General features: G+C 43.0%; 1 protein-coding gene across 1 annotated transcript in view; it reads left to right on the top strand.

Annotated features, from left to right (window-relative positions):
• Positions 1-16,534: 16,534 nt before the first annotated feature.
• COG6 (component of oligomeric golgi complex 6) overlaps positions 16,535-19,328 on the top strand; it is a 585,234-nt gene continuing 582,440 nt past the window's right edge. Inside the window, exon 1 of the mRNA XM_086935060.1 lies at positions 16,535-16,813. Coding sequence (XP_086791186.1) covers positions 16,685-16,813 — 129 coding nt within the window. The 5' untranslated portion in view covers positions 16,535-16,684. The remainder of the gene's footprint in view (positions 16,814-19,328) is intronic.

The raw sequence follows: 19,328 nt of genomic DNA, 5'->3' as shown, positions 1-19,328 counted from the left end.
AGGTTCTGCGAATCTGAGCCAGCCTTTCGCCGCAAACTCAAGACCTGGCTGTTCACTAGGCGGTAGGACTTGGAACTGCCAACTCTTCTCCGTTTCCCATTTTCTCTGTGAGATATGATCTTGGTTACTCCTCTTGGGGACAGTCATGTAATCTTAGCGCCGGGACACCTCCATCGGAGGTAGCTGCGCGCTCTATAAGCTCCATAAATAAATAAATAAACAGGGATCAGGGTACCTTTTAGGGCTCAGGCCGGGGGGCAGGGCTTACACTTACCTGATAAGTCCTAACCACGCATATGTCTTTGCCATACATGCCTTAACAACACATATTTCACTGTAAAGGCATGCGTGGTAAAGGCATAAGCATGGTTAAGACTTGTATGGTTAAGACCGCGTGTAACCGGCATGCCTGATAGTCTCATGAGTGGTTCCGTCATACAACATACTCTGGAGGATAAACATCATGCCAACCAAATGTACCTTTTATGTGGGTCACACTTAATAAGAAAATGGACACTAAGAGCCAATCCAGAAACCAGATGTTAGGGTTTGGGTAGGGTACACAACACCAGGGAACAGATCTTCATTAGCGGAAGATTGTCTTAAACTGGTGTTTCACAGAAAGATCTTTAAAGAAGAAACATTAATATGATCAATATCATACAAGAAGGGAATCTTGTATAGCTTGCCAGCTAAGAATTGGTATTCTGACTGTCGCCGCTAATATACATTAAAAATATTGTGGTCCACGTAAGTACCTTGCTACAATTGGTTCCGTTTTCTTCTGATGGCTTTCAGAGCTTGGCTTCTTACTCTAGAGGTCTGCACCATGGTGAACTCTCAGCATAATGTAGTGTCCAATTAGGGATACTGGTATCCAAGCACCAATGCCCTACGGCGCATGCGCTCCGTTCTGTTCCACTAATGAATTCCTTACCCAGAGCGTGCACACTGAAAAGGACAAAAAGTGATTGGTGGAGTGCTTGAAATAATTCTAACCACATGTAGTTATTATATGCAGCATTCCGGTCCTTGTTTTGCTGTTCACTGTGTCACTACAGACAGGGACCAACCATAAGCAAATCATTGATGGCCCTGCCCCAAAAAAGAGAGTCCAGCCCAAACTGCCACGGTATGCCATGGCAAGCAACCATAGACATATATCAGTCTTGCCAGACACATCAGTTTGAGTGACATCACTTAATGCACTCCTGGACTCACTGAGAACGAGAAAATGTGATCTCGACCACTGGTGTTTTCTCTGACGCACATTCCATTTCTTGTTTTTATGTCCACTGTTTTGCCACACACTATAACCAGCCATAAGCAAATCATTCTTGGTCTTGCATCAAAAGGGACAATCCAGCTCAAAAGGCCAAATCAAGACCCTTATTCATGGGAACACTCACAAACAGCAAAACACACAAGGTGATGGACGGAATGTTGCACATTGGCAAAACATTCACCCTCAGTCACAGATCTAGGTTTAATCTATTGTTATTTTGCTCACCAACGCCACCCCAGTTCAGACATGGCGATATGCAAATCAGTCTTGACCCTGTGCCTCATGGGAACAGTCCAGCCTGAACTGCCAAGCCATGTCTTCCCTGGACCGGAAACAAGCTTCCCAGGACACTCACAAACAGCCAGTGAGAGGTGGAGCGCATGAATTAATCGCAGCCATAGGTATTTACTGTCCGCTTACACATTCCTTCTCACAGTGTGAAGAATCCTTTGTGAGGAGTTGGTCGTAGGGCCTGGCCACAGCCAATTCATGCTCCTGGCGTCCCTCGGGTCTTTTTTGGGTGGGGAAGGGGAGCCCAAGGGCCTCTCCCCGATCCACTTTAGCCCCTGGGAACCACAGCCCCAAGGGCTTTTTTTAAATTAAGGAGAGGGGCGCACAGCCCCCCCCCCCCCCCCCCCGAGCCTATAGTGGCCCCAGGGATCCCATTTCCCAGGTCCAAAACATATTTGTAAAGGGAAGGGGCATGAGCATGGGGTGTATTGTATAAACTATAAATTAGTATAAGTTTAAAAATGTAAATATTTGTGCAGTTTAGATTTGGTTTCTGGATAAAGAATAAATACATTTATTTTCATTTGAAAGTGGTGCATACATTATAAACTTAAGGTATACCTATATCTTAACAATTTGTAATGTTTGTATGTTTGAAGGTTTGGTTGTATAGAACAAATAAATAAAGTTTTCCTAACTATGACAAAGGTTTAACCTTTGGTTTTTTCATTGCAAGTCGATTCTTTTTTTATTTTTAATAAAAATGAGTTTACTGTTGTGGAGTGGAGTGTTATTAAGTAGAGTGTGGTACAGTAGAGTGGAGGAGAGTGTTGTACAGTGTAGTGGCGTAGAGTGAAGCGGTGTTATCTGCAGTGGCATACCGTGGAGTGGTGTACAGTGGAATAGGGTGAAGTGGAGTGCTGTACAAAGAAGTGGCATAGAGTGGAGTGGCATAGAGTTAGAGTGGTGCAGAGTAGAGTGGGATAGAGTGGAGTGGCAAACAGCCGAATAGCATAAGGTGGAATAGTGTAGAGGTGATTGCCATACAGTGGATTAGGGTACAATATAGTACCATCCACTAAAACAGCATAGAGTAGAGTAGCATAGAGAGGGATGGCATACACTGGAGTGGCGTACACTTGTTTGCCACAGAGTGGAGTGGCGCAGATTTTGAATATTGTACAGTGGAGTGGCATAGAGTGGAGTGAGGTATAGATACAGTGAAATAACGTACTGTGGAGTGGCATACAGTGGAGTGTGGTAGAGTGGAGTGAGATAAAGTCAATTAGCGTCGAGCTGAGTGGCATAGAGTGATGTTGCGTACAGTAGAATAACGTATAGTGGAGTGGAGTAGAGTGTAGCTGGGTACAGTGGCATGGTATAGAGTAGAATGACATAGATTGGAGTGGTGTAGAATGAAATAGAGTACAATGGAGTGTTGTAGAGTGGAGTGGCATACAGTGCAATAGCGTACAGTGGAGTGGCATAGAGTTGAGTGGCATAGAGGGGAATGGCATGAAGTGAAATTGGGTAAGAATGGAGTAGCGTATAGTGGAATAGCATGGTGTACAGTGTTGTAGAGTGTAGTGGCGTGAAGTGGAATGGCTTTGACTGCAGTGGGTTAGAGTGGAGTGCTGTACAGTTGAATAGTATACAAATTGACAGCTGTAGAGTGGACTGGTGTAGAGTGGAGTGTGGTACAGTGGAGTGGAGGCGAGTGTTGTACAGTGTAGTGGCATGGAGTAAAGTGGTGTTACCTGCAGTGGTATACAGTGGAGTGGCGTACAGTGGAATAGGGTGAAGTGGAGTGCTGTAAAAGGAAGTGGCGTAGAGTGGAATGCCATAGAGTTAGAGTGTTGCAGAGTAGAGTGGGGTAGAGTGGAGTGGCAAACAGCGAATAGCATAAAGTGGAATAGTGTAGAGGTGAGTGCCATACAGTGAAATAGGGTACAATATAGTAGCACCCACTGAAACAGCGTAGAGAAGAGTAGCGTAGAGTGGGATGGCATACACTGAAGTGGCGTACACTTGAGTGCCACAGAGTGGAGTGGTGTAGATTTTGAATATTGTACAGTGGAATGGCATAGAGTGGAGTGCGTTATAGTGGAGTAGCATACAGTGGAATAGCGAACTGTGGAGTGGCATACAGTGGAGAGTGGTAGAGTGGAGTGAGATAAAGTTGAATAGCGTAGAGCTGAGTGGCATAGAGTGCTGTTGCGTACAGTGGAATAACGTATAGTGGAGTGGGGTAGAGCGTAGCTGGGTACAGTGGCGTGGTATACAGTAGAATGGCATTGAGTGGAGTGGTGTAGAATGAAATAGCTTACAATGGAGTGTTGTAGAGTGGAGTGGCATACAGTGCAATAGCGTACAGTGGAGTGGCATAGAGTAGAGTGGCATGAAGTGAAATTGGGATAGAGTGGAGTTATGTATAGTGGAATAGCATAGAGTGTTGTAGAGTGTAGTGACGTGGAGTGGAATGGCTTTGACTGCAGTGGGTTAGAGTAGAGTGCTGTACAGTGGAATAGTATACAAATTGACAACTGTAGAGTGGACTGGTGTAGAGTGGAGTGTGGTACAGTGGAGTGACATACAGTGGAATAGCATAAAGTGGAGTGTCATGCAGGGGACTGGCATATAGTGAAGTGGCATAGAGTGGAGTGGCAAAAAGAGGAGTGGGGTAGACCGGAGTGTCATACAGCGGAATAGAGTAGAGTGGAGTTGTGTAGAGGGGAGTGGCATAGAGTGGGTTGGCATACAGTGAAACAAAGTACAGAATAGTAGGATACACTGAAATTGCGTACAGTACAGTAGTGTAAGTGGAGTGGCTTACACTGGAGTGCCATAGTATGGAGTGGCACAGATTAGAATAGTTAGCGGAGGTGTGGCGTGTATAGAAGGGAGTGGCATACAGTCCATTAGCGTACAGTTGAGTGGTGTGGAGTGTAGTTGCATACAGGGGAATAGGTTATAGTGGAGTGGCATAGGGTGGAGTGGGGTACTGCGGAGTGCCTTACAGTGGAGTGGTGTAGAGAGGGATCACTGAAATAATATCTACTGCCAAAATATCGAGTTGCCATAATATCGATGCCAAAATATCGAGGGACATAATATCGACTTTCTATCTTCACTAAGGTAAGTACAAAAATATCGAGTTTAAAATATCAAGTGTTAAAAATATAGACTGTCAAAATATCGTATTTTTAATGTCTTTAAAATAAGTTAAAACTATTATAATATTAAATATATTTAATATAAACATTGTTAAAATTATTAAATAAATGTAACATTATTACATAATTAATGTAACTTTAAAAATTAATACTTATAATACATATATATATTTAAATACATGTTATTAACAAAACATATAGAATATATTTACCATAGCATAGCAAAAAGTTTAAATTTAATGTAACCACTCCAGTGGGTGCTACATTAAAGAGATCCTTGGATAGCGTAGGGGTACAAATTACTATTCCCACTCCAGTGGGTGCTACAGTAGGGAAAGCGTTGGATAGCGTAGGGGTAAAATTTACTATTCCCACTCCAGTGGGTGCAACAGTAGGGAAAGCGTTGGATAGCGTAGGGGTAAAAATTACTATTCCCACTCCAGTGGGTGCAACAGTAGGGAAAGCGTTGGATAGCGTAGGGGTAAAAATTACTATTCGCACTCCAGTGGGTGCAACAGTAGGGAAAGCGTTGGATAGCGTAGGGGTAAAAATTACTATTCCCACTCCAAAAAGTGCTACAGTAGGGAAAGCGCTGGATAGCGTAGGGGTAAAAATTACTATTCCCACTCCAGTGGGTGCTACAGTAGGGAAAGCGTTGGATCGCGTTAGGGGTAAAAATTACTATTTCCACTCCAGTGGGTGCAACAGTAGGGAAAGCTTTGGATAGCGTAGGGGTAAAAATTACTATTCCCACTCCAGTGGGTGCTACAGTAGGGAAAGCGTTGGATAGCGTAGGGGTACAAATTACTATTCCCACTCCAGTGGGTGCTACAGTAGGGAAAGCGTTGGATAGCGTAGGGGTAAAAATTACTATTCCCACTCCAGTGGGTGCAACAGTAGGGAAAGCGTTGGATAGCGTAGGGGTAAAAATTACTATTCCAACTCCAGTGGGTGCAACAGTAGGGAAAGCGTTGGATAGCGTAGGGGTGAAAATTACTATTCCCAATTATGTTTTTAAATTAATTACCAATTATATTTTAATTATTTACCAATTAATAATTAATTTAAAACTATAAATAATTTACACAATTTTTTATTTAAAATTAAATTACTTCCCACCCTATTCCCCTATAAACACAAAACCCGCTACAGAAAATAAATTACAAAAAATTAACTATTTATCAATTAGTTATTTTTAATTAATTACCAATTATATTTTAATTAATTACCAATTATTATTTAATTAACAATTAGATTAAATTTACATAATTAATTAATTATAATTAAATTACTTCCCACCCTATTCCCCTGTAAACACACAACCCACTACAGAAAATCAATTACTAAAAATTAATTATTTATCAATTATTCATTTTAAATTAATTACCAATTATATTTTAATTAATTGCCAATTATTATTTAATTAACAATTAGATTCAATTTACATAATTAATTATTTATAATTAAATTACTTCCCACCCTATTCCCCTATAAACGCACAACCCGTTACAGATTTATATTACACAAATATTATTAAATAATAATAACTTACCTTATTTTCGATATTTTTGTTGTCTATATTTTATCTAGTCTATATTATGTCTAGTCTATATTTTTGATTCGATATTTTGGCTATTCTAGTCGATATTACTCGATATTTTTGTTGTCTATATTTTGTCTAGTCTATATTTTGTCCAGTCTATATTTTTTACTCGATATTTTGTCCTATCGATATTTTGGAATCGATATTATGTCTGTTTACCGTAGAGAGGGATAGCATACACTGGAGTGGTGTAGAGTTGATTGGCATAGAGTGGAGTGGCACAGAGTAGAATAGCATACAGTATAGTGGTGAAGAGTGTAGTGGCACAGAGTGTCGTATGGTAGAGTGTAATAGCACACAGTAGAGTAGCATTGAGTCCAGTGGTGTAAAGTGGACCAGCAAACAGCGAAGCGAAGTACAATGTAGTGGAATACAGTACAATAGAGGACAGTGGAGTGGAATAGAGTGGAATGGTGTAGAGTGAAATAGTGTTTTGGGGAGTGGCTTATAGTGGAGTGGTGCAGGGTGTAGTGGTGAAATTGTGAAATAGCATAGAGTGGAGTGGCATAGAGTGGACTCACTTAGAGCAGAGTGGGTTAGATTGGAGTGGTAAACAGTGGAGTGGCGCAGAGTGGACTGACATAGAGTCGAATAGCATAGAGTTGAGTATTGCACAGTGAAGATGTGCACAGTGGAATAGTGCAGAGTGGATTGCCTTAGAGTGTAGTGGCATGCGGTGGAGTGGAGTAGACTGAAGTGTATATTTCAGCAGCATATAGTGGAATAGAGTACAGTGGAGTGGTGTGCAGTGTAGTGGTATACGGTGGAGTGTGTTAAAGTGGGGTGGAGTATAGTTGAATCACGTAGATCTGAGTGGCATACAATGGAGTGGAGCTGCGTACAGTGAAGAGTTGTAGAGTGGACTGGTATAGAATGGAGTGAGGTACAGTGTGTTGGTGTACAGTGGATTAGCATAGAGTGGAGTGGCATAAAGTGGAATAGTGTACACTAGAGTGGGGTAGGGTGGAGTGGCATACAGTGGAGTGGAGTGGAGTGGAATAGTGTAGAGTGGAGTAGGATACTGTAGAGTGAAGGAGCGTGAAGTAAGGTACATCATAGAGGCTAACAGTGGACGAGTATAGACTGGAGTGGTGCAGAGTGGAGTGGTATACAGTGTACTGGCGTAGAGTGGAATTTTGTAGAGTAGAGCAGGATAGAGGGTAGTGGGGTAGACTATAGTGGTGTACAATGTAATAGCATACAGTGAAGTGAGTTACAATGGAGTGTTGTAGAGTCGAGTGGGGTACAGAAGAATAGCATTGAGAGTAGTGGTGTAGAGTGGAGTGGCGTCCAGTGCAGTGGTACACAGTTGAGTAGAGTAGAGTACAGACAGTGGAAGGGTGTAGAGTGGAATAACTTTTAGTGTTACTGGCATACAGTGTAGTGACATACAGTGGAGTGCAATACAGTGGAATAGAGTAGATTAGAGAAACATGGAGTGTCGTACAGTGGAATAGCGTAGAGCAGGGGTCTCCAAACCGGTCCTGGAGGGCCGGATCCATGCCAGATTTTTTGGATATCCCCATTGAGATACATGTAGTTATTTTAAAAATCTGGCATGGATCCGGCTCTCCAGGACCGGTTTGGAGACCCCTGGCGTAGAGTGTAGTAGGGTAGAGTGGATTGGCATTGAGTTGAGTGCTGTTGCGTGGAATGGTGCAGAATGGAGTGATGTACAATGTAACAGGGAACAGTTGATTGTCGTACAGTGGTGAGGCTTAGAGAGCAGTGTACAGTGAAATGTTGTAGAATAGATTTGCTTACAGAGAAATAGCGTACAGTGGAGTAGAGTTGTTATGTATCCCAAACTATGCCTAAGTAGCAAATGACCATTCACCTAGATTTGTTCTACCTTTCTCTACATAACGGTTCTAGCACTGACCTTTTACCCAGTTATGTGCTGAATAAATATTGATTGGTTTCCTTGAAACTAGCCTCATTCATTATGCTTGAGGATTCTGAGAAAAGTCCCCTGCACATGACGTTACAACAACAAAAGGAACTTGAGGGTCACAAGAGTTAGGAAGCGGCCACAACAGAATATCAAACAACACTATCACAACTAGTAGTGAGGGACCATCATTTGATGGTCCCTCACTACTAGTTGTGATAGTGTTGTTTGATATTCTGTTGTGGCCGCTTCCTAACTCTTGTGACCCTCAAGTTCCTTTTGTTGTTGTAACGTAGTTCATTAGGGGTATGAACTTGACTGGTCAATAAACATTTTCCCCTGGACCCTTCTCTAATAGTTGTATTCCTCCCTGCACATGACGTACATAACAGGATTACCATACTCTGTATAAAACTCATGGCCATCTTCATCCTAAGGCAACAGAGCTACTTTGCATGATTACAGGTGTTGATTTAGGCTAATTTACATAATCATACTCACAACATATTGATTGTGTTAGGAACCTGAGGTTATCTTTATGGTATAACAGAACCATACCTTCACTAGATAGACAGAGGAGACGCTTCCACACTGACACTGGGGTCCTGCATGCCAAAGCTTCAACATGTAGCGGTCTGACATTCCTTGCGGGGTGTCCAACTTGAGACTAAGACGGGGTCCTTCATTGTCTCCCATCAGGTAATTGGGTTGGCTCTTTCCTAGGGAATTCTTGGCTGTACACCCACATACATGCTAGGTACACTTAGGTATGGTCTACATCGTAGGAGTATGCCTGATTACTGTCATGTTTATATGCCTGCATATATTCACTGTTTTAGCACCATGGTAGAATTCTACCTTTTATTTACTCTGTTGGTGTTTGTAATCTTTTACATTTGCTTCTGTCTAAGCAAACATGTTTTATATTAGAATGATGCTGGTTCAATGAATGCTTATTGAAAACGTCCCCAATATTTGTTCTGTGTATCTATCTGATACTACGTGGAGAAGTGTGGCTTAATGGTTAGAGCGGCAGACCCTGATGCAGAGGTCTAGCCTGGGACCAGGGTTCAATTATCCGCCTCGGCGGGTCTTGGGCTAAAAATAATCCACGGACCTGATAATTCTCGCCTCGGTGCCTATTCCAATCGTGGAGTCCCACTCTGCAACTCTGGGCAATAGCTTGCTTAATCTCCACAACGGCCCCCACAATGCTAAGGATGCCTGGCCTCCACCTTGGGGGTGCCCAGGAGTGGACGCCTCACAGGGAAAGCCAGGATGGGTTTCACAGCGGTATTCATACAAGCGCCTTGAGACCCTTGCGGGTGAGTAGTGCGCTATACAAGTATCTATTTACATTTTTACGTGAGTATGATTGACTGAGCAAAATGTACTGTACTTTTTCCACGATCCCTGAAGGATCGAGGGCTGTCATGTTCGATGGTTGCCAGAAACGATTTGCTCCTTGGTAAGGTTAGGGGGCTAATGGTGGCACTGTGATCTAGGTGGTCTACAGGCCGATATATCCTTTGGGGGTGTCCGAAATCAGTCTAGACACCAATCCCTCAGTTTATGTTGTCCAACAAATGTGCAGATCCTATGTATTTTTAGGAACTACATAATAATAGGTTTCCATCCTACTAGACCTAGTAGAACTATTAGACAGCCTGAAAGACTTATGAGACACCAGACGGCTGTAATATCATCACTCATCGTGTGCATGTCCGCCAACTCAAGTGTTGCTCTTCCAGTTCATGTATCTAACAGATATGTGAACTGGAAAACCATGTTTGGAGAAAAAAGTTGCAAATGCATTGTGCAGAAGCTCAAGCTGCACCAGGTCAGCGACCATAACTGCTTACGTGTCAACATTTAATTGGACAAATTGGAATACAAGTTCCGGAACACAAAACAAAAACCTGGACTGGATGAGCTACTAACGTATGGCCCTAGAAAATGAAAGAGCTCTGCGTTACAGAATAGAGTAGAGTGATATTTGGTTAAAAAATAGGGGTAATTATTTTCCCATAAGGATTTTGTTGCTCTTCAACTCGACTTGTCAACAGCTAAACTCAATAGTCATTAACATTTCGAAATTAAATGAAAAGCACACTAGGTTTTACAATGAAGACTGGCAAATATTATAATCAAACCATGAAGGTTTATTGAAAGATTTAAAAGATTACAGAAAATACTAATCAAAATATAGTTCAGCTCAATTAAAATATGACATACATCAGAGGTAAACCGACATATTATAGCCTTCTAAAGGTGAGGGGAGAATAAGCTTCCAACTCTCATGAATGGGCTTCTATAATAATGTAAAATACAATAAAAACCATACATGAATACAGCCGTGCAAGAATCACACAATTTGAACCCAATTAGGTGTAGTTCTAGAGACACTCCTATGTATTGAAACCACATGATGACCTTTAACTACCATTGTTTTAATTGACTTTTGGTGTTTTATTTTATCCTAGCTTGAATGTCCTGCATGTGCACGTTTCTTTCAAGATTTATTTTGTGTCTCTTTGTAGTTTTAGAGTGAGTGGTTTCACAGAGTAGAACAGCCTTTTCAGGAACAGAAAGTGTGGGATGTGCATTTGAAAGCATGAGAGAGAGAGCGGTGTGGAATGCACTTTGTCTCAAAGTGCAGTGTTATAAGCAGTGGTGCTCAAATGTGCATTAGGTTGTACATTGTGAAGTACTATGAAGTTCATACTATTGGCTATGACATGCCCTCATGTCATCTTCAATTCTATCAGCTAGCTTGAACTTTTGCATACTCAAGTTGTTTAGGATATTCACGTTCAATGTTGTTTTGTTTTCTGTGCTTTTGGAGATTGTTGAATGTACTGCCGCAGACTCTCGTAAGCTTCATTAGATAAAGGCTGGAACATGTGAAAGTGCAGAAGGAACGAGATAACTCTTTTGCCTTTGGAATGCTTGCATGGAAAGTGGCCAATTCCAGTACGTTTCCTTGGCGCAGTGGAAGGCCTCTCTGAACCTTCTAGTGTGTTTTTGAGATTATAAAACTGGGGTTTGTTGACTTGGAAACTGGGATTTTTGCCTGAACGACAGACGCGTCTACAGTGCAGCGGCTCCCGGTTTGCTGAGTCTCTCGACCCCGGCTGCAAATCCCCCAATCTGGAGTGGGCCAAGATGAAGTTTGCAGCCGGTGATTTGTTTTATTTTTTATTATTGTGATTGTGACGTGTGACTGTCTGTGTGCACATTCAAGTCTCCAGTGGTTATAATGATCTGAGGCGGTTTATTTGGTTATTGACTTTGTGATGTGTGAGTGAGTCTGTGTGCCCATCCAAGTCTTCAGTGGTTATAATCATCTGATGTATTTAGTGTATATATCTTTCTGATTTCTTGCAGGACATCCAGTATTATCTGCTTGTGTTTCATTTCATGTATATTCCATGCATTTAACAATTGCATTTACCTACTTATTGGTGTGACATTATTGCAAGCATATCTACATATATATATCTATATCCTTATACATTTGAATGTTGTTCATTTGAGATCTGGGAAAGCCTTTTTGTTAGAGAGTGTTGAATAAATAAAACCCCATGCCTTATTCGCAAAACAGTTGTTGATGTGTTTCATTTTATAAAAGTGAACTCCCTTTCCAGGTGTTGTGTTGTTTTTATTGCTTCGTCATGTTTGAGCCTCCGTGTAGGAAGGCAGTATTTTCTATTATTGGGGAGGGCGAAGCAATACATCAGGTTAAAGAAAGCTTGATACAGCCACTGAAATCACATTATTCAGCCAGGTCCCACAGATTCACCTAATGCAGTTCCCATCCCTTCTGCCTTTCAGACACCTAAACTGTTATCACAAATGCTGCTACATAATATACAAGTACTAGGTTTCATGAGAAATCTCGGTGGTCCCAATAGCTGAGGCCTTGGGAACATTAACTCTCAGGGAAACAGGGTCAGGTCTCTAGAGAAAAGAAACATCAGTCTGCATTTGTGAAAATGACATTCCATCGCTAAACAGTGTTTACAAAATTGCTTGTGCACGAATAGTTTGCATACGAGGTGAGAAATGAACAAGAATTACCTGCTGAAACAATTGTCACACAGTATTAACCATTTTGATATCCATAGAGGCCATTATTAAATAATGTTAGCATAATTTATTTATTTGCGAAGTTTTATATAGGGCTGGCTAGACCCGGAGGTAACAGAGCGCTTTACATGAGGTTCAGCAATTTACATGTTACATAAATACATCAATTACAGGAGCCAAGTATAGACGTAGGAGAAAAAACATGAGATTACACAATAATATGAATCATGGAGGAAGGAGGCGGGGGAGGGAAGGAAACACAACGGGGAGACGAGGAAAACAATGTCAGATGTGTGGCTGGGTAGGGGACGGCCAAGGGGGTGAACCAGAGCCAAACTCCTCTATAGCTGCATAGGACAGCTCCACTGGGCATCAGCCATGGTTGCTCTGGCTCCGTGGTGAGTACAAACAGTTAAGGTATCCACCCAGAGGGCCTTGTCATAGTTCCATCGAAACCACCGGTCCCTATGTTACTGGGAAGTGCTGTCCACCTCATCCTCCAGCTCGCCCCCAGGTCAAGAGTGGGGAGAGGAGAGGTGCAAGAGACAGTTCCAAAGTCTGCAGAGTTGTGGGACAACCCATCGATCTTGCCTTCAGCCCTCTTGGCGGGAGTGAAACTGAGTAGGAGTTGTACATAGAAACCTGATCTTCATCAGATTTTAGTCCTCTATAGGCCCTCACAGAGACATGAAAGAATTGTTCTGGGCAACATTTTAAAGTCAGGCAAGCCCGGGCCTAGTCTTTCCTTGAATTAGCAGGTCTCACTATCACTATGCCCCCAGTATACAGCGCTGATTATAGGATTTTTTTTAAATTCTTTTTATTATTATAATAAAACAAAAGAATAACATTAGCATCGGGTGAACATTGATTGACATCATTGTGAGGTTTTGGTTGTCATTCTTATAAATGCAGCAATTATACATTCATGAGATTCGGAATCACGGGGATTCCGCCGGCTCTACATCTCTTTGGCACCTCGGGGGCGTACATAAATCGCCTCAGTAACTGTTCCATGCCCCCCATATCTTCTCCCATTTCTCCGGACAACCAATGGTCACAAACACTGCCCTTTCTCTGAACATACACCAATCAAGATCTTCAACCTACTTAGTAATCCGAGGCGGCTGGCTGGCCCCCCACAATTGAGCAATGTTTCGCTTCACCACCATGTATGCCAAAGTCACCCACTGTTTCAAGTACCCATTGAATTCCAAGGGTTCCCATACGTTCAACAGACACCTCCGGCCATATCTCAACTCCCAGTACCTGCGTATTTTTATCGTGTATCGCCGTCCAGTGGGTTTGTATCTCCTCACAGTGCCATATAGTATGTATGAAAGTGCCAAGCTCTCCACATCCTCTCCTACATTCACCGCTCATCGAACGTCCCATGTGCACAAGCCTAGGTCTCGTGATATATGACCGGTGTAAAAACTTAAGCTGCACCAGTCTGAGCCTCATCTGAATTGCGACCACTTTGGGAGAGGAGACCGCCTCCACCCATCGTCGCCTAACTCAAGTCCATTGGCTCCCCATGCTACTCTTATTTTCCCCAATGGGTCCTCCATATTATTTACAAGCTTCCTATAAATCAAGGAGATAGTCCTCTCCGGCATGTGACCATTCAGCACACGATCCTCAAGAGGAGAAGCCTCCGGGAGGTCTGCATTGCCAGGGACGTGAGTGAGAAGAGCGTGTCTGATCTGCCTGTAACGAAAGTGCTCAGTAACACTTAAACTGTATTGCTTCTGTAAAGATTCAAATGTCAACACACCGTCCTTCCCCCGTATATCCCTGATCTGGCTGATGCCGATTAGGTCCCATTTATTGAACCCTTTAGTCTTCTACAGGCTTCCAAGCTTCTCCGAACGGAACAGCGGGGTGGCTAATGTCAATCTACCCTCCCATCCCAAACTACTAGTGGCTGCGTGCCAGACTTTTACTATAGGAATTTGTTGATCCCAGTGACTCTGCAGCTGGCCTTGCCTTTTGTTCTGTGATTACTTTTACTCTACTATGCCTTTTATCCAGTTTATACATCAGGACCCAGATGATGGGTCATCCTCCCTCTCCGGTGGTATTTCCCTGGTGGGCGCCCTTTTGGGGTCAGGAGCCGCGTATCCAGCTTTAAAATACTAGCAACGTTTTTCACAGTCAAGCATAATCACAGTTGACTCAACATAATGTCTTATTTCAACTATGTTAATTTTCTTTCATCGTATTAATGATACTATACATTAAATGATACAATTATACACCAGAAGCTGCTGCATTAAAAAAAAATTTTACTGAGTTTTATATAGCACGAACTTGACCCAAAGGTATCAGAGCACTTAACATAGCACCAGTTGCAATACATGAGGACACAATTCATATTTGTTAGGCACTGGGAGATTAAGTGATTTGCCCAGAATCACAGTATGTTCAGCGTCCTTGCCCAGACTCGAACCCACTGCCCCACATTCTTGGTCAACCGCTCTAGTTGTTAAGTGATTTGCCCAGAATCACAGGATGATCAGCACCCTTGCCGATACTCGAACCCACTTCCCCACATTCGTGGTCAACCGCCTAGCTGTTAGGCCAACTCCTCTCCCCGAGAAATGAATTACATTCTCTTGTATTAGTGGATTTTCCTTTGCTAGCTTAATGAGCTTTGCCTAATTCTGTCTTATTTGAAATGCCTTGAATGTCTATCCTCCACCGGGGGACCCCTGTCGTTGGCATAATTGGGGTGCACTGGGCAGCAGATAGAGGCCCTCACCCACCCCAGGCCCCCAGAGAACACTCTTCATCGGAGCTGCCTGTCCCGCCACGGATCGGGGAGCGCAGACGTTCTCGCTGAGGTGCCCCCACCCAGGAGTCTAAGCACACAGCACCACTTTTGGGACTGGAGGCACGAGGACAGCTGACCCCGGCCTTCTTTCAGCCCTTCAATCCCCGTGTGCCCCCTCTCCAACAACTTCTGTTGCAGTCAAAGTGCTGCTGCAGCCGGGCAAGAGCGAGAAACCAGTGAACTTTTCGCAGGTATGGGGGTGCGGGAGCCACGACCGGCTGATTGTCTTGACGTTACTCCAGTGGAACCGAGCCTATACACCTCCTCTGTCTTCCTGGCTTTGACTTTTAAACTATGTACCCCCCGGACTTCTCCTGGCATTCTAATTCATACTCACTGGGTCACTCTCATGGACTTCTTTATGTTTTTTCTTTTGTCCTGGCCGCCATTTTGCTGCTGTTCTCTGCCTCTTTTCTCTGGACCCTGACCCGCCATCTTGTCCATTCCCTCGTCCTTTACTCTTTTCCCGCGTTTCCCCCTTGACTATCCTTAAATGTTTCTTCCTTTTTCTGATTTGCCTTTTCTCCATACCCTTGTATCCCTCCCACCCTCCCTTGGTGCTGTGACTGCGTCTCCCCTCCAACCCTACTTAATGGAACTCTGCTCTCCTGGTGTTTTGGGTCTTGAACTGAGAAAATGCACTATTTCTATATATATGTATATAGAGATAACTCTAATCAAAAGTATATGCAGTAGACCTTCGTACTCTCTACCATTCCTATGTGACTCTTAGAGTATATCCATTCGTATCCCTTTCTTGAATGACTTTACTACTTTTATATTGGAAAAAAATTCTGTTTATATCTCTTCCTTGTGTGACTTTATAACTTGTACATTTCCTTTTTTTTTTGTTTGTATCTTTTATGTAACACATGTAATCCTACGTCCTTACGTATCGCAACTGTTTTTATGTAAAGCGCTCTGACACCTTCGGGTAATGTTCGCGCTATATAAAATCGCATTAAATACAATAAAATACTTGTCTACTTCCAGGTCAGGGGAGACAGAGCAATGCAGGCAATAAAATACTCCAGGCACAGCCGAGGATTTATCGCTTCCTAAAGAGAGAGCCTTCAGTATGATCAAACAGTCCATCCACATTAGTGACTCCCGTCATTTTAAGTAATTTCAAAAACAGTTGGGCACACATGAGCAACCTTGCTATTTGTAGTTTTGTTTACGGCGAATATTTAAATATAAAACATTTTTAAAACCATATATGTATTAAAGTATACATATTTTTACAATGTTATAGGTATTGCATGTGTTCAATTTCTGAATATTTCTCGAAAACATTTCTAGAGAACGTCTACTTTCGTGAAATAAAATACTGAACTTTGCATTCTAACATGGCCGTTCAGTTTACAAGCAAGGGCGTGGCTTTGCAACCAGACAGTGACGTGCCCCCAGTCCAAGACCAACCAGAGGCGGAACAGCTGACGTGGAGGCGAACTACTATGCTGGTTGGATATGATGCCGGAAGTATGGCCAATGGGCTAGTTTTCCCAATGTAAACTGGAGATGGTTTAATGCACTCTTAATTCCAGCTGTCATTACTGATTACGCTGCTTTGGAGATGTCCGAGACTGCCCTGTCATCGGCAGAAGCCCCAGGCGGCGTGGGTAGCAGCTCTTCCACGCAGGGTAGCAACCCCCTTTCAAGAAAACTAAACAAGATCCTGGAAACCCGGCTGGATAATGACAAGGTAAATGCTTTTATTTCAGTTCAGTAATAAAAAAAACACGAACCCTAAGCACGCACGCACACTTAGGATGCTATGGTAGATTTGGGCTGAAATGCTGTTTCATGTGCGCAGCAGCAGCCTTTCCCTCACTCGCCTCAATATGTAGGCTGGTCCTCGGACTCGTGGATTGTGCTTGTTATGTTTGGGAACCTACACTTCGGTATCCGTAGACAGACCTCCCCACCTTACCTTCCGTTTTACTCGCATTACATCTCCTTCTCATGGTGACTAATCTTTCCACATTTGGAGATAATATCACCCTCTACGAATGGCTTCTCTAAGTATTTTAGTATGGGAGATAAACTTTCGTAAATGAGGTCAACTTCCTTCCTTAATTGCCGCGCAAGCTTCCTTAATTCTTATCAGATTACATATAAACCAGGGCTTTTTTTGTGACACCAATTTTTAACTATTAAAAAACATATATAATTCTGTTAATTTTGTTTGCAATAGTTTTTTGTTGGAACATCATTGCATACGACTAGATGAAAATTAAATTCAGTAATCTTAATGCAATAATATTTTAATATTCATAATTTCATTGATATTCAAAGAAAATTCCACATGACAGTTGCAGAGTGCTTGTGTAGTCTGTCTGATTGGTTAGGTACTCTTGAATTATGAGTTAAAAATTTGCTAACATTCGTGCCAAGAATTTTCAATTCTATTAAGGACAGGAGGCGAGGATTATGCTTTCTCTATTTCTTTGGCTGCTGCGTTTTTCAGTAATCAGCACACAGTAAAGAAAATATGAACTACAATACCCATGATACCTGGGCAACCATAGAGTACACAACAGTATATAAAGGGTCATAGAGGTCACAACTTCCTCTTTCTTTGTCCATAACAGTCAATCAGGTAAAAGTCAAAAGTGATAGAAGAAAAAACCCAAAGGATCCACGAAGAACGTCACGCTGAAAGGTCATCCACAGGCCGAAGTGAAGAGGCAACATCCGAAGTCCTCTGGGACGAACCAAGACCAGCAACTGGAGAAGACGAATCCAAACTTCATTTAAGGTCTGAGCCTGAAAGGAGTAAAACAGAGTCGTAATACCCAAACCCATAATGGAATAAAACACAGAAACCATGATAGAACAGTTAGAAAACATGGCATATCATAACTGTACAAAACAAATGCAATCAACAGTCAGAAAAACAAGGGTGGGATAATCCTCGCCTCCTGTCCTTAATAGAATTGAAAATTCTTGGCACGAATGTTAGCAAATTTTTAATTCTATGGCAGGACGGAGGCTCTGATTATGCTTTTTCAAAGCTTAGCCACCACCACTGAAGCAACATCTACAATTGGTTTAAAATAGAAGGTCTTGAACACAGATTCAGAAGACCAGTCAGCGGCCTTCATTATATCATGAAGACCGACACCCAAGGAAAAAGCTTTGGAAGCCATGGCCCCCCGTGTTGAATGGGCACCAAAGAGGGAAACATCAATACTAGCCTCCAGCATGAGCCAACGCAACCAGCGGGCTAGCGTAGCCGGAGTGACGGGCTTGAAAGGCTTTTGCAAAGCAATCAACAATTGACCTTGTAAATCGTGTCGAAAAGATGCAGTGCTTACCTCGTGGTCCACACACAGTTGAGGTTTGTGGGGAAAAGAAGGATAAGAGACGGTAGACGTATTGCATTTAGTCCGTCTCGAGACAACAAAAGTGACGCCTTCCGGGGAGAAGGTACGACCTGCAAGGTCCAAGGCAGGAACATCCGAAACCCGTTTGCAGGAAACCAAACATAATAACATAGTTAGCTAGGCCGAAAGTTGTTTTTGCGGGAAAGCAAAGAATTTGAAGGCCAGGAATGCAGGAAGCGCAAAACAACTGTCACATCCCACAAGGCAACATACTTAGGACAAGGAGGATGCCCCTCAGCAGTTTAGATATCAAGGGATGTTCCCCTGCGGGTTTGCCATCGATTTGGAAATGACCCACAGAAATCGCAGAACGAAAATTGTTAACCGTTCTATAAGCAAGCCCAGAGGAGGCCATGGAGGCCAGAAAATTGGTAATCAGAGCGAGATCTGCTGTAGCGGGATCCACCGACCGCTGTGAGCACCAATCACACCATCGTTTCCAAGCTGACCCATAACGCTTGTGTGTGCTGGGGACCCAAGCTTCACTGATAAATCGGGCAGCGTCTCCAGATAAGCCTGGAACCTTCCAGCGTCCCCCGAAATCCTCCACGCTATCAGACGGAGCTGACCCGACAGAACCAGGGGGTGAGGTTTGCGAAGAGGATCCAGCAACAGGTTCCACACGTGAGGGAGAAGGAGCGGCGTCGAGCAGCTCATCTCCAGAAGAACCGGAAACCAAGCCTGAGCCCTCCAAAGAGGAGTGATCAGAATGAGCTCCGAGAGAAATTGTCTCGTGCGGGCCAGAACCCGGGGAATCATCACGAATGGTGGAAATGCATAGCACAGGAGAGGAGGCCAAGACTGGATAAACGTATCCGTGGCCAGGCCTCC

The sequence above is a fragment of the Lissotriton vulgaris genome, chromosome 8 (genome assembly GCF_964263255.1).
Source record: "Lissotriton vulgaris chromosome 8, aLisVul1.2, whole genome shotgun sequence".
Lineage (NCBI taxonomy): Eukaryota > Metazoa > Chordata > Amphibia > Caudata > Salamandridae > Lissotriton > Lissotriton vulgaris.
This window is presented reverse-complemented; position numbering and strand designations above follow the sequence as displayed.